Below are 14,725 nucleotides of genomic sequence, written 5' to 3'. Positions count from 1 at the left end.
GGTATCGTTTCGTGAATAATTTCTCCTTCTTTTGCTCATTAATGTTGTTTAAAGTGTAATATCGATAGCTTATTATGCAGTAAACTAATGGTATAGTGAGAAGCTGATGAAGAATTAATCTCGAAACGCGTTCAGGCCGTTTAGCCACTTTTTTGTCGTCAACGGCCGATAGTCCACGTTAGCTTATATCACCTTGACACTGGGAAAATAGTTCCACCAATGGACTGAGGCCAGTTAATTTTAAAAACTTAACGTAAACTAAGATCGTGTTAGGTACTCGCGATGTCTCGCGATTTGTCTACTCTAACCTACAAAACATAAGAAAACGTTCCAAAGCACGCGTCTTCGTGAATGACACGAACTATATGACAATGACCTACGTATGACCAAATACATGAAGTTAACGGGGTGTGTTCTCTTGCGTATATGAGTTGTGCGTCTATGCCGTTTGTATGGTAATTTAACTGTTATCTCTGTTTCAGACCAAACGGGCTGACATACTGTTATGGTAAGTATGATGTTTTGTTTACACCTACATTTTATACTTGTATCATGTGACGATACTATAAACACCCAATGAATCCTCTATTTCACTTTGAGATTATAAAAATGAAGTGATCGCAATAGTTATTTGTTTTACAAGTGGGCAAAGTAGTTGTTTAACCGCACTTGCTAATATTGATACCCGAGTAAACGAAATATTCCAATGATAAACAGCGAGCGTAGCGAGTGGTTCAGAATGTGAAATTTTGAGCGTTGCGAGTGTTTCAAGCCACGCAGGTTAAACAAACATTGCCACAGAGTGAAACCACAGAGTGAAAATGATCTATGTTTCCCATACAGACTAATAAAATGTAACATAAAACGAAAACCAGCGTGGTTGACAAAGGGCATAAAGAAATCGTGTAGACATAAAAGAAAAATGTATCAGCAATATCTTAAAAATGGAGAGTTATATAGCAATCACTACAAAAATTACAATAAATTGTTGAGAAAATTAATTACGTACTCTCAGAGACTTGAACATTTTAACTCTATCAGTAAGTCTAGCAACAAAAGTAAAGCCATATGGCATATTATAAATCAGAATAAATACAAAAAACCCTAAAGAAGAGATAAAACAGATCAATTACAAAGGTAACATTCTACACAATCCCTTCCATATAGCGAATGCTTTTAACAACACATTTGTTGAATTAGCAGACACATATTTTAAGCAGGATACAGAAACGATACCTGAAAACAGCATAAACACTGTTGAAAATTCTATTTTTATGCAGCCAACTTCCCCAAAAGAAATCTCAAACATTATAAAAGGCTTAAAAAATTCAATGAGCGTAGGACATGATAAAATATGTACAAAAGTAATTAAAAACTGTTCGAATATGATAGCAGAACCACTCTCGTATCTAATAAACTTAAGCATAATAAATGGCATATATCCAGAAAATCTAAAGTTAACGGTTGTTAAACCTATATACAAAAAAGGAGACAAAGAACAGTGTGAAAACTATCGCCCGATAGCTTTAACTTCAATATTTTCCAAAATATTTGAGCGATCCATATACAATAGGTTAAGCAAATTTTTTGACAAATTTAACATATTAGCAAAAGAACAATTCGGTTTTCGGAAAAATAGATCGACTACTTTAGCAATAGTCGAACTAATGAACACCATCTCAGAATGCTTAAATACTCGACAACCTGTCACAGCTATCTTCATGGACATGACGAAAGCATTTGATTTTGTATGCCATAAATTGCTACTAAACAAAATTTATAAATATGGAATACGAGGTACAACTTTCGATCTTATTAAATCATATTTAGAAAATAGGAAGCAATACACAGTTATAACTCGAATTGATAAAAAAAGCAAAACGGAATTCACAATGAACTCGGTGCAAAGATCAGTAGAACGAGGAGTTCCACAGGGTAGTATATTAGGACCACTATTGTTTTTATTATTCATCAACGACTTGCCTAACGTAACTAATAATCGTACTGTTCTCTTTGCTGATGACACATCCATCCTAGTTACAGGGAGTGATAGAGATACCTATCAAGATAGACTGGACATAGCGTTAAACAATGTTATGAAATGGTTTGCTAGGAATCAACTAGTTGTAAACCTAAGTAAAACAAAATTTATGCAGTTCTACCTACCACAGTCAAATCCAAAAGAGATTACACTAAAATACGATGGTATTGCGTTACAGGAAGTATCAGAAATAAAATTTCTTGGATTGTTATTAGACTGCCATGGAAACTGGAAAGCACACACAAATAATCTTTGTAACAGTTTAAGTAGATATGTTTACGCTCTTAGAAAAATTTCAACTGTATCTTCTCAAAATACTGCGCTCAGTGCTTATCATGGACAAGTATCATCTATTTTAAGATACGGCCTACTGCACTGGGGTAACTCTTGTAATAAAAATGAAGTGTTTATATTACAAAAGAAATGTGTTCGATCTATTGCTAGAGCAAAAACGACTGACAGTTGCAAGCCTTTATTCAAGAAACTTAATATTTTAACTCTGCCATCTATGTTTATATTGGAAGCTTGTATGTTCGTCAAACAAAATTTAAACCTTTTTAGGATAATACATAAGAACTTTCCCCGTAATCATCAAAATAGATATGAGATTCTCCCAAAAATCCCTGTAAAAACAGCATATTACAATAAAAGTTTGTATGTAATGGCTGCGAAACTATTTAATAAATTACCTGATGCAATTAAAGATCAGGATGACAAATTATTTAAAAAATCTATAACACAAGTGTTAAAAAAAGGATGCCTTACACTATAGATGATTTTTTCAATATAGATTTCTATACAACGCTTTAATACAAGCTGGCGTAAAAGTTTTGTTCGGACGGCGACTGCCCGCTGTGGGCGCTGGCGGCGCTGCACGCGCTCGGCAGCCTGCCCGCCGCGGTGTTCCGAGCGGTGCTACAACATATCGTAGACGAGCTGCCTGTGAGTACACGAGTCCTGCTCCGCCTGCACGCGCTCGGCTGCCTGGCCGCCGCGGTGTTACAGCACTGTGGCCTGCCCGCTGCTGTGGGCGCTGCACGCGCTCGGCAGCCTGCCTGCCGCGGTGTTCCGAGCGGTGCTACAACATATCGTAGACGAGCTGCCTGTGAGTACACGAGTCCTGCTCCGCCTGCACGCGCTCGGCAGCCTGGCCGCCGCGGTGTTACAGCACTGTGGCCTGCCCGCTGCTGTGGGCGCTGCACGCGCTCGGCAGCCTGCCTGCCGCGGTGTTCCGAGCGGTGCTACAACATATCGTAGACGAGCTACGAGCTGCCTGTGAGTACACGAGTCCTACTCGGCTTGCACACTGTGATTTCTGCACGCGCTCAGCAGAATGCCCGCTGCGGTTTTGCAGCACATCATAGACGAACTGCCTGTGAGTACACGTGTCCTGCCCGGCCTGCCTGCTGTGGGCGATGCACGCGCTCGGCAGCCTGCCCGCCGCGGTGTTCCGAGCGGTGCTACAACATATCGTAGACGAGCTGCCTGTGAGTACACGAGTCATACTCGGCCTGACCGCTGTGAGTTCTGTACGCGCTCGCCAGCCTGCCCATCGATCGCGGTATTCCGCGCTGCTACAACACATTGCAGAAGAGCTGCCTGCCTGCAAGTCTCACTTGACTAAAATATAACGCAGGTAAAGTTATGACGTTTAGTATGCTTGAAGTATTCCATCGAGAAGTTTCTAGACTGCAGTCCAAAACAAACTTAAAATATTGCTGTTCACGCGGAATATTATATTTTAACCCTTCGAGCCCCAGCGACATCATATGATGTCAGTAAAATATAAGTAAATACATATAGATGCTTGGGACTCGAAGGGTTAAGACGGTTCAATTTAATTTTATAAGAAGCAACTTAATACAATACCAAGCCTGTGTTTATAGAATAGACAAGTAGGTAAGTTAAGTACCTACCTATTGGCATAAAATGTAATTTATGTCCAAGTATAAATGCATTCCTTTTTCTTACTTTTGTTACATAAAAATGCATTTACCTATTCACCAATATTAATATTCATATAAAAATATTTGCCGAGATATGTTTCTTTCGTAAATAGGCATATACATTTTTCGAAGGAGCATGTTCAAGAATAGACGCATTTAGTTACATGGAGGCGGAAAAACGTCCTTCCCAATTTGACCACGCTTTTTGCGAGAAAATATCATTTGGCTTTTTGCTATTCCTAACTTATCCACTATTCTCCGTCACAAGGTAATTTCATTGTGTATCTTTGAAGATTCATGACCTTCAGTGAAAAGAACATCGCACTTACTACTTCATTGTTACGTTGCTGTTACAACGGATTGAAACTCCCACCTATGTAGTACCTATCCATACTTAATATTATAAATGGGAAAGTGTGTGTGTCTGTTTGTTTGTCCGTCTTTCACGGCAAAACGGAGCTACGAATTGACGTGATTTTTTAAGTGGAGATAGTTGAAGGGATGGAGAGTGACATAGGCTACGTTTTGTCTTAAATGGGAAAGTGTGTGTGTCTGTTTGTTTGTCCGTCTTTCACGGCAAAACGGAACTACGAATTGACGTGATTTTTTAAGTGGAGATAGTTGAAGGGATGGAGAGTGACATAGGCTACGTTTTGTCTCTTTCTAACGCGTGCGAAGCCGCGGGCAAAAGCTAGTATAATATAATTATTACTAGAATATTATCTTAATAATCGATGCTTTGACTGTATGTTTTTACCTACTGTGAAATTTTAACATGATCCTTTGCTTTTAGGAAGACGGAATCATGGATATATTAAAGGATACTAGTTTATGTAAGTATTTTTTTATCCTAACCACTTTATTATAATGAGTCTACAACAAGCATACCGTCATGGCTGGACTTGAGTTTAAAAAATAATCGATAAGCATCCTAAAATTTAACAATCCATTGGATCACCTATAGAGAAAGGTTAATAATAGTTTATATTTTTTAATTTTAGTGTTACTGTGTGTTAAATTTAAAGTCTAACGCGATTAAATAACGTTATTCCACGACCATGGCCAGTGCGATATCGTCGAAATATCGGAAAAGGGTATAATGTTCAGCTGATCGTTCGACCTGCGAGAGATTTAAAAAGTTATCTATAGGTAGGTACCATGTAACATCTCTGGTTGCACAGTATAAAGCTACATATTTTGTATGAAAGCAAGGAACATTAGTGACGACACGATTTCGCCAAGTTGTAAACGCACAGTGGAACTTAGCACCTATTGTCATAAAACTAGGCTGTACGAGTTAGTTTGGGTTTTACAAAGTTTCAGCTCACTCATGAAGGGACTAATTTATGCTTGCTAAGACTTTACCTTATATACCTACATAAAAACATTGTTGTTTTATCCTTGTTGTTATAGCATTGTCCAGGTCTTTGCCGTCTCATTTCGTTTACATTATATTGAATAATATTTCGTTCAGAAAGCTGACCTTAAAAACAAAATTGAACATTTTCGTCGCTTACATAATTATAATTTAAGTACACGTGCAATTATCACGCAAAATTTAAATGCAGTTGGAATCATACATTGACATTGATGACTGATCGAAAACTTGCTCCTACCTAGGGGTTTAGACAGAGCACTGCAGGTCACTTTGGATTATAAATACCTGTACTTACCTTACTCTAAACATATTATTACACATGAAGAGCGATTTTCGGACCCAGTTATACGATGGATATACACATACAGGATAGTTTAACATACTTAATTCAATCTATGCAGCGTCCCGCGATGAATCCGCCAGAGCGGCAGCAGCCATCCGGTGGGTGTTGCGGCAAACCTGGCGCGGCGGCTGCCCTGGCACCCAGCTGACTCGTGATCTCCTGGTGCTCGGACTGCCGAGGACACACGCGTCAGCGCTGGCTGAAGCGGCAGACAACGGCCGGGAGGCGTATGAGGCTAAAATACAGATGAGTGGATTCATGGGTGAGCGGCGCTTACAGTGATGTCAATATTACTATCTCCTGGGCCTGGGTGCAACACACAGGCTTGCGGCTGTGCGCGAACTAAGGCAATTACAACAAATTGGGAAATAAATGTGGCTGTCCATGCCTAAAGGATCCTCTTTTAAATCTCTTTATTTACATGAACATATTTACATAATTATATAAGAAACTAAGACTAAACTTAAAAGCTAGCTAATGTCTAAAATAGGCCCTTGAGGCATTGTACCAAGGATACTGGCGACATTTCCTCGCTGTATCGCAATGCTGATACGTTGTGCGAGGAAGTCGCCAGCTCTTCGGTCACCAGTTACCTCAACCAGACGCTTCGCGATTTCTGTGAACAACTTGTTCGCGCTGGGGCCCCATAGACCTAGAGTTTCTACACCAAAGGGTACAAAAAGGTATTCTTTGCCAACACTTTTGTATTTATTACGTTTCAAAATTTCGGCACTTTCTGCCGCTGCGCCCGCTTTTATCTTGGTCCGTTGGAGGTGAGACGGTGCCAATGTGTCTACGCAGGTAGCATCCCACACTAACATTCGTCCCATACTCCAAGGGACCAAGGATCCTTATGTTCTAGTGCATTAAAACATTTAAAACGGCCTTCATCTGAAATTCTAAAATGAATTACGTTTTAAGATATTGCCCATGAAGCATAAGAACTCTTTAGGAATGAAACGCCAAAAATATTAAATGTCCAATATGTCCATCATTTGACTTTAAGAAAATTATTGGTATAGTTCTTACTTAGCTTCTCTAACCAGTATCTAGCTTAAGCTGCTAGTATTCTAACAGTACGAGTAAATGCAAGCTCCAGGAATCTGGAATTATACCTACCTACTGCCCTAAACGGCTACATATGTATCCTGTACCTACGCTTCACAAGCATTTATTATTATAACTAAGTTAGAGAAAAAAATAATGATGGGTAATGGATAATACAACAAATATATGTATCTCTTCTTTTATTACAGTCAACAGGCTGACAGACGTAACGACCAGCCCCGGGCCCGAAGGTACAGTGGACACAATAAAGCTGTCGCTACACTCGGACGACGTCACCGGCGAACGTACACAAGACACCGTGCTGGTACACAAGTCGCAGGTGACGACCCTGCTTAAGGAGTTGAAGCAGGCTTATCTAAAAATTGAAGAGTTGGATGGTGTGAAATAGATGCATACATTTATGTATTTATACTAATGTATTCGTTTAAGATTAAGCTATATTTATTTAAAGGCGTCGTCAGCTCCACTACTTAATTCCTTATTACTGAACATATTGTTAGAGAAATGAACTCTTGGTAGTGTTTGAAATAAGTAAAAGCTATAATAGAATGTGTGGTTTACTTAAGTCGAAATAAGTGTGATAATGTGGGGTACACTTTTTATCGGTATCTACCTAATGCTGTACCTAATAAATAATGATTTCGCTCATATGAATAAAACGGCATTCCAAAAAAAAAATTGTTTCCTTGAAAATTACCTTTTAATTGTAGTGGCAAAATCATGTTTGTTAAAAAGTCAAGAAGAAAGAAGTTTTGTTTATTGCCACAACACAGCGAGTACAAAGATATGACGTAGTAAGATCTATACCTAAACTTAATACCTACTATACTACCTAATATGTACTTAATCTAAATCTTAAACTACTGCAAAAACGTAACCATGATTTATTTCTGCCTACCTATCTAAAAAGTAGGTATTCATATTAAAAAATAACAGGTTACAAATTCACCATCTCTGAAGTTCATCGAATAACATCCTTGTCGCCTACGCGTGTTGATCTAAAATGTCTGTTCTTGTTAGTATGTAGTACGTTTTTATAGACCGTCTTAAAACTGTCGAACGCGTTAACAACCACATTTTCTTTTTACTTGCAACATGCTATGCTTCTTATGTTTGATAATTTAGTCACCTGTGTTGAGTATCTAGGCATTTTATGGCTTGTTGCGCATAATAAAATCATTGGAGTTGGCATTTTTACTCAAATACAGAATAACAAAAAGGAAAGTGAAATAACTAAAAGAGACCAGTTACACCATGTATAATAAAGAGTACACTACTACCGTATGCCAGTTACTATGACAAGGTTGTATTTGAAAAAAAATGTCAGTAGCAAAAGGCGGTTAATATAAGTAAAGAAAATGTAATCGTGTGAGTATCGCACCTTTTTTAGTGGATGACTTTTGGTTTACACCAAACTCTTCGAACCTAAAAGTTAAGAAGAAACAAAGAAACTATATAGCCATCTACCGTATGCTGCGGTAAGTAATGTAAGTTTTCTTACTTGTAATAGGTAGATGTCGCTGGTAGTCTTAAAGAAAAAGAAGCAAGAAGGTAGTGTTCCAAAGTAACCGTTAGTATATATACCTAAGATTGAAAGTTACAGACATATCAACAAAATAACGTGAACGATAGGGCTTCGCCATTTATATCACTGATCGTGACTTTGATTATAATAATAACAGACACATTTTCTTTTAATAATATTGATTTTTTATTAATAGTGTTTGGAACCATCCCCTGTATTGTTGACAACCGATTTGACATTTACTTTGACAAGACAACTGTCACTCACTAATTGTCAGTTTCGTGCTCGTGCTGTTGCACCTATCACTTACAAATTATTTATAAAAGCTTCATTTGTCTATTAATAAACCTACTCATTACTTTTAGAACAGTTTCGACATTACAGAGGCGCTTAAAGGTGCAGTGTTTATACAACACCGTCGCGTAATACGCATCCCAAATGCGTACGAGACACAAATATTATCTCTCGAAATAACATTATTTTACGCGAAAATATGCAGTAAACAGTTGACTATATTTACTTGATACGCCGAAAATATTAGTGCCGCTTCATTATAACACGATAAAGACTTAGTTATCACCAGATCTATCTGTGCCTCGTCTACACATCTATTCTTTGATAAGATTCCAATCAGTATTTGTGTTCGAAATTTTCGGATAAAATGTGCTAATCTATTATGTGAAGAGGTGATAATGCGGGTTAGCATGTTGTGAGAAGTGCTTGTGAATATTGAAATAACACTTAGACGTTAATTTATGTTGTGTTAGTATTTATTTTATATCAATATGCCTGGAAAGATTAAAGTGAAGGTGCTAGCCGGGCGGAACCTGCCGGTGATGGACCGTGCGAGCGACACCACGGATGCCTTCGTGGAGATCAAGTTTGGGAGTGTTACACACAAAACTGATGTGTGCAGAAAGTCTTTAAACCCACATTGGAGCAGCACGGAATGGTATCGGTTTGAGGTAAAGAAAACAATTTGTTATTACTATGTAGAATATACATATTTACACACATTCCACTCATCACTTTATATACTAGCTTTTATCTTGTGTGTAAATTTTTTTAAAATTGTATTTAGCTTTGCATTGATATGTTAAAATTATACAATTATATGCACTGCTAAATGTATGGGAATAGAATAGGCTTTATATTGAAAAATATTTTATCTAAGATGATAAGAATTTCTGGCTCATGATTCTGAGTAGGAAAAAGATTAAATTTACCTATTGAACCTCTCATATGCTTAGGAGCAGATCTGCTCCATATTGTTTCAACTTTAGGATGTATTTATTATGACTGATTATTAATGACAAGGTTAAAAAAAAAGTTTTTGAATCTTTTTTCGCAGAAATCCCTTACAGGACCATAATCAACCATAGTTTTCTTGCACTACACTCATGGATTTAAACTGATTGTCCATAAAAACACAAACAACATTTTCAAAAGTAACTTAATCAAAATCTGGGTAAAATAATATTGCTAATTCAACAATTTGCAACAGCTTGTCCTATTTTTTTACAATATACTCTCTCTCTCTCTTTAGCCTGATTCTACCCTTCGGGTGTAGGCCTCCTTCAACATGCGCCACTCGTCACGGTTTTGTGCGATCTGGAGCCACTTTTTCCTAGCTGTCCTTTTGATATCGTCCGCCCAGCGCATCTGCGGTCTTTTTTGACGGCGTTCTTCTCCCCATGGTCACCATTCAAGTAGTCTTTTATTCCAGGAGTCGTTTTTACGTGCTATATGGCCAGCCCATTCCCACTTCAATGTTGCTACGCGTTTTATCACATCAGTGACTTTGCTCTGTTGTCTCAGCCACCTGTTCGTTTTACGGTCTCTCAATGTGATTCCAACCAATTTTCTTTCTATCGCCCGCTGGGCAACACTTAACTTGTGTAGTATTCCCTTAGTGAAGACCCATGTTTTGGTTTTACAATATACTAAGATGTTTTAATTCTAAGAGTGTATTCAGCGCCGGCCCGTGCACTCGATCAGGGTAGAGCGAGGTTGAGTTTCGGCGCCCCTTGGTAAGGTCTCACCACGCAGGAAAATAAATCGCGAGCGGAGCGAGTGCGAAATTTTTTTCATATTAATGCCGTAATTTGAAGATTAACGTAATACAGAATTTATGGATTTCATCATACAGATACAGAGTACGAAAGGGACAAATGGTTGAACTTTCGTAGTCGCACCCTAGTATAGTTACGTGGGGCTAAACGTGGATACTGGATAATCATGTAAATACATAAAATAACAAAGAAAATGGAGCACTATAGTGGCTAAGTTAGGAAAGCAGATTCGGATTTTTTCCTAAGTAACTAAAAGAGAACATATAAATAGTAAGCGCGAGCGAAGCGAGCGCGATTTTTTTTTACTGGATTTATAAGTCAACCCGCCACCGGGGAATCCGCGAACTTTCAAGCTTTTATGTTCTGCAGAGCTGCGGTCTTTGACATATTTTGGGATATCTTGACTTCACAGGGCGCCTATGTTCCCGACTTTTAGGCCTAATATTTCCCCATCACTATTATTTTTATAATACTAAGAGTTAATTAAGAGATTAACTGCGGACTCGATCGTCACCGTCGGGATACCCATTTCGTTATTTTGCCACTAAGTGATCTTAGTGCTTTAAAGGTCGCTCCCCATCTGCTGGGACTCACAAAATTGCGCCTCTCTGAAACGTTTGCGCCTTTGGCTTTATGAGGAACTCCGCTTTGGACTGCCGGGTAGACTCATACTTTTGCATTTGGATAGCGACGTAACTTTGTCGTTCGCCGCACAACAATGTGGTTCGTCAAGGGCTAGAATCCTCCTTTTACAGCGCCCTTATGAATGTTGGTATATGTTGGCAATGTGGTGCACGCAACGTATCATTTTTTTGTATGAATTTTTCCACATTCTCGATTTTGGCGCCCCCTTGCCATGTGGCGCCTAGAGCGGCCGCTCCACTCGCTCTACCCTTAATCCGGCCCTGAGTGTATTTAGTATTTGGCATCAGTCACATAAATATCTATTACTCAAATGTATATTACAGCCATATGTTACTCCTAAACTAAAAGTATTATGGCATAGAAGCATTCCACACACCACTTGTTTATGTTTCACTAAAAGCAAATTCCTTGCCAAGGTATATTTATTCTATAACTAAGATGGTACAGTGAATCCATAATGAGTTGCATATGCATAAAGACATATAAATTTTAATGCTTTATGTTATGACTTATGATAATTTGTTATGTACTTATATTATGTACAGTATAATAATGCCTCTCATTTATTGCAATTACCTATACAAAAACTAAACAAGAAATCAGCATTTTAAATTTGAAAATACCTCTATACCTACCTAAGTTATGTTAACATATGAAAAGTAATCAAACTTTAACATTTTTTAAAGAATCGGAACCAACTGAATTGTATGCCCTTTTTTTTATGATTAGAATAACGGCCGATTTCACCTAAGTTTCATCAAATGTTTCAGTCATCTCTAGAAAATATAAATAATATGACTTGGAAATAAGTTGTTCATGTTATGTTTAAAAAGAAAAGAGTCAAATATGTTAGCTTTTAAATTATTTTCCTAAAACTCGCATGACGACAATCACACGACTTTTCTAATTATAAAAAAACCGGGTATAGGATGGCTACATCTTTGTTAACATCATAAACAAAATGGGTTTATATTAAAATTAAAAAAGAACACTATATCAGTGGCGTAGCGTCGATACAACTCTATTCCCAACGGGTTCCCTAAAATTCTGCAGTACCTATCTGTAGAAGTCCATACAAAACAGATCCCAAATACCCCTTCGGCTTTACCAACAAAATTTTTCACGCGTCGCCACTACAGTATATGATATATGACATTACAGGCGCCAGTATTTATCTGTTTTAGTATTTATTAGTTTTGGTCAGTCCTAATGTTTGAAAGGAGGCAAGGACTATACCATACTAACCTAGTCTAGGCAGACTCATAATATTTGGTTCCAAAACTTGGCTCAGGTACAAATGCCATATGTTTGGTTTATTTTCGTAAATGTCTGGCGACCGTCTGCGAGTAGCTATTTATTTGTGTTATTCAGAACGTGTTATTTGCTAGAATTTGTATAATGGATGGTTTATGTTCCTTTGTTGTTGTGTATGTTTACTACCTAACTACACTTTGTAGACATGACATAAACATACATACCTTTGATTTTATTTAAAACAGACTGTATATAAGAGTGTCCTTGTAGTAAAGAATATTTATATTATTAGGTATTTTTGTAAACAAATAACTACATACATTTTACTAAGTATACAATTGTTTGTTTCAAATTTCAATAAGGTTTAGGAATTATGAATGTTATGATTTAAAATATGTCCTTGAATAACCGAGAACTCAATTATAATAATTATACGGCCGGATTCGGCCACGGCGACTGCTGTCAGCTCCGGTGCTGTCGCTATTTAACAAACTGGTATTCAATACCAGTCATTAGTCCTGCATGAGTTGCGATCTCGCGCGACTCTATACAACTTGTGCGGCTTTGAGTATGGACTCACGCTCGAGAACGCAGCCAAGGAGACGCAACATTATCATAATGACTATACATGTCTTGATTTGGAGGTGGATCAACTTATGCGGGCATCAGTGCGATAACCGCGCATGTTCTACATTCTAATCTGTGCCAACTGTCGCAGGTGGACGAATCCGAGCTGCAAGACGAGCCACTGCAGCTGCGGCTGATGGACCATGACACGTACTCTGCCAACGATGCTATCGGAAAGGTCGTCATCAGCCTCGCCCCCCTATTGGCTAGAGTAGCCAACACGAAAGGTGGGGCTGCCGCGCCGCATGGAGGTATGAACCCCTAGCAACAGAATAACGTTCAGTACATTTGTACAAGTTTATCACGACGTGCTCTGCCAATGATAATATCGGAAAGGTCGTCATCAGCCTCGCCTCCCTACTGGCTAGAGTAGCCGACACGAATTTATAAGGTGGGGCTGCCGCGCCGCATGGAGGTATGAACCAATTGTCAACGAGATCTGGTTCAATTAGTTTATTGCTCCGATAACAACCAGAATAAATAGGTAGTAGAAATCATTCATTTGCCAAATTGAAGAAGTAATATTATATAAATTTAAATTAAATAAATTGCATGTAATCGAAAAAAGTCTACGCCTTGATGTATTTTTTGTAATTGAATTCATTTTATTGCATTCAGATTATTTCGTTAAACAAACTGAACGCAAATAGAGTTCATCGAATAATCCGTTAATTACCTATGTAAGCTTGTTAAAAATGTATGTGTCGGTGGCCAAAGGTCAGACATGCAATCTATATACGAGTATACTAAGAACTCGTCGAATCATACACCATTGTTGGCCATACTCCCATATCAAATGAATAATGCACAATATGCACATATCGTATCGGCGCGTTGCGTGGAGAAATAGCGCTTATGCCTGATACTAATTCACGTAATCTAATGGAATGTCCAAACATTAATGCTAAGCTGCAACGATTTAATATAGATACAAATCCATAATGTGTGGTGACGGGGGCCTGTGTGGTGACGGGTTAAAATTTCACCACCCCCTTTCTTTCCGTGGGTGGCGTAGAAGGCGACTATGGGATATGGATTAAATTGTGGCGTAGGCGAGAGGCTGGCAACCTGTCACTGCAATGTCACAGTTTCGTTTTCTTTCAACCCCTTATTTGCCAAGAGGGGCACTGAATTTAGTAGTTTCATGTGTTCTGCCTACCCCTTTATGGGATACAGGCGTGATTGTATGTATGTACAAATCCATAAAATGAGGACTAGAAGTCGAGCATCTAGCAAAAGCAAAACGGGTGACGTTGTAGATGCATAAAAAATTGTTTTCTCCTCACTAGCTCGGAAACATGTGTTTTGTCCTTTAATACCAGAGGGTAAAAACGCATTTTGTCCACTAGTGGGTAAAGTAATTTGACCCTGAATAAAGTCAAATTAACTGCTTTAAAATTGATAAAAGTAGGTGAATCTAGTAATAATGATGATTTACCACCTGTGGAACTATTGGAAGCAGTGATAAACACATTTTTTGCGTTGTAGTTTCCTCGCTACAGTGAGGGGAAAAGTTTTGTGTTACACTCGGGTGCAAATGTATTTTACTTCTCGTGTGTTAAAAAACTCACAAGTTCAGGATTCTATTCTCGAACCACTCGCTTCGCTCGTGGTTCAACTATAGAATCCTTTCACTTGCTCGTTTTTCAATTCCACACTCGGCGTTAAAATACAACTTTGCCCCCTTGTATAACAAATAACTATTACAAGGTTCATTTCCCGAGCTTGAGGATGATGCTCCCCCCTAGAGCCTAGGTTGGCTATACAAATAGACTACGTGACCCCCGCCCTGAGGTCTGGGCTAGGCACACACATTTGACACATTA

The 14,725-nt window shown here is 38.3% G+C and overlaps 2 protein-coding genes across 3 annotated transcripts in view; both read left to right on the top strand.

Moving 5' to 3' along the window:
- The first annotated feature begins 212 nt into the window (after positions 1-212).
- Positions 213-7,447, top strand: LOC125227271 (COMM domain-containing protein 4). The gene is made up of 7 exons (XM_048131535.1): positions 213-408; positions 483-508; positions 1,325-1,332; positions 2,869-2,983; positions 4,781-4,820; positions 5,767-5,970; positions 6,965-7,447. Exons 2-7 carry the CDS (start codon positions 506-508, stop codon positions 7,162-7,164), a joined length of 570 nt encoding a protein of 189 aa, XP_047987492.1. The 5' UTR covers positions 213-408; positions 483-505; the 3' UTR covers positions 7,165-7,447.
- Positions 7,448-8,595: 1,148 nt separating this feature from the next.
- LOC125242402 (C2 domain-containing protein 5) overlaps positions 8,596-14,725 on the top strand; it is a 31,101-nt gene continuing 24,971 nt past the window's right edge. The window contains exons 1-2 of one of the 2 annotated variants that reach the window (XM_048151223.1): positions 8,596-9,266; positions 12,991-13,150. In XM_048151223.1, coding sequence (XP_048007180.1) covers positions 9,087-9,266; positions 12,991-13,150 — 340 coding nt within the window. In that variant the 5' untranslated portion in view covers positions 8,596-9,086. Of the gene's footprint in view, positions 9,267-12,990; positions 13,151-13,295; positions 13,315-14,725 lie in introns of those variants that run through there. The other variant, XM_048151231.1, reaches the window with a different exon arrangement.

The sequence above is a fragment of the Leguminivora glycinivorella genome, chromosome 1 (assembly GCF_023078275.1).
Source record: "Leguminivora glycinivorella isolate SPB_JAAS2020 chromosome 1, LegGlyc_1.1, whole genome shotgun sequence".
NCBI classification, from domain to species: domain Eukaryota; kingdom Metazoa; phylum Arthropoda; class Insecta; order Lepidoptera; family Tortricidae; genus Leguminivora; species Leguminivora glycinivorella.
The sequence above is the reverse complement of the archived record's forward strand: the minus strand, read 5'-3'. Positions and strand labels throughout refer to the sequence as shown.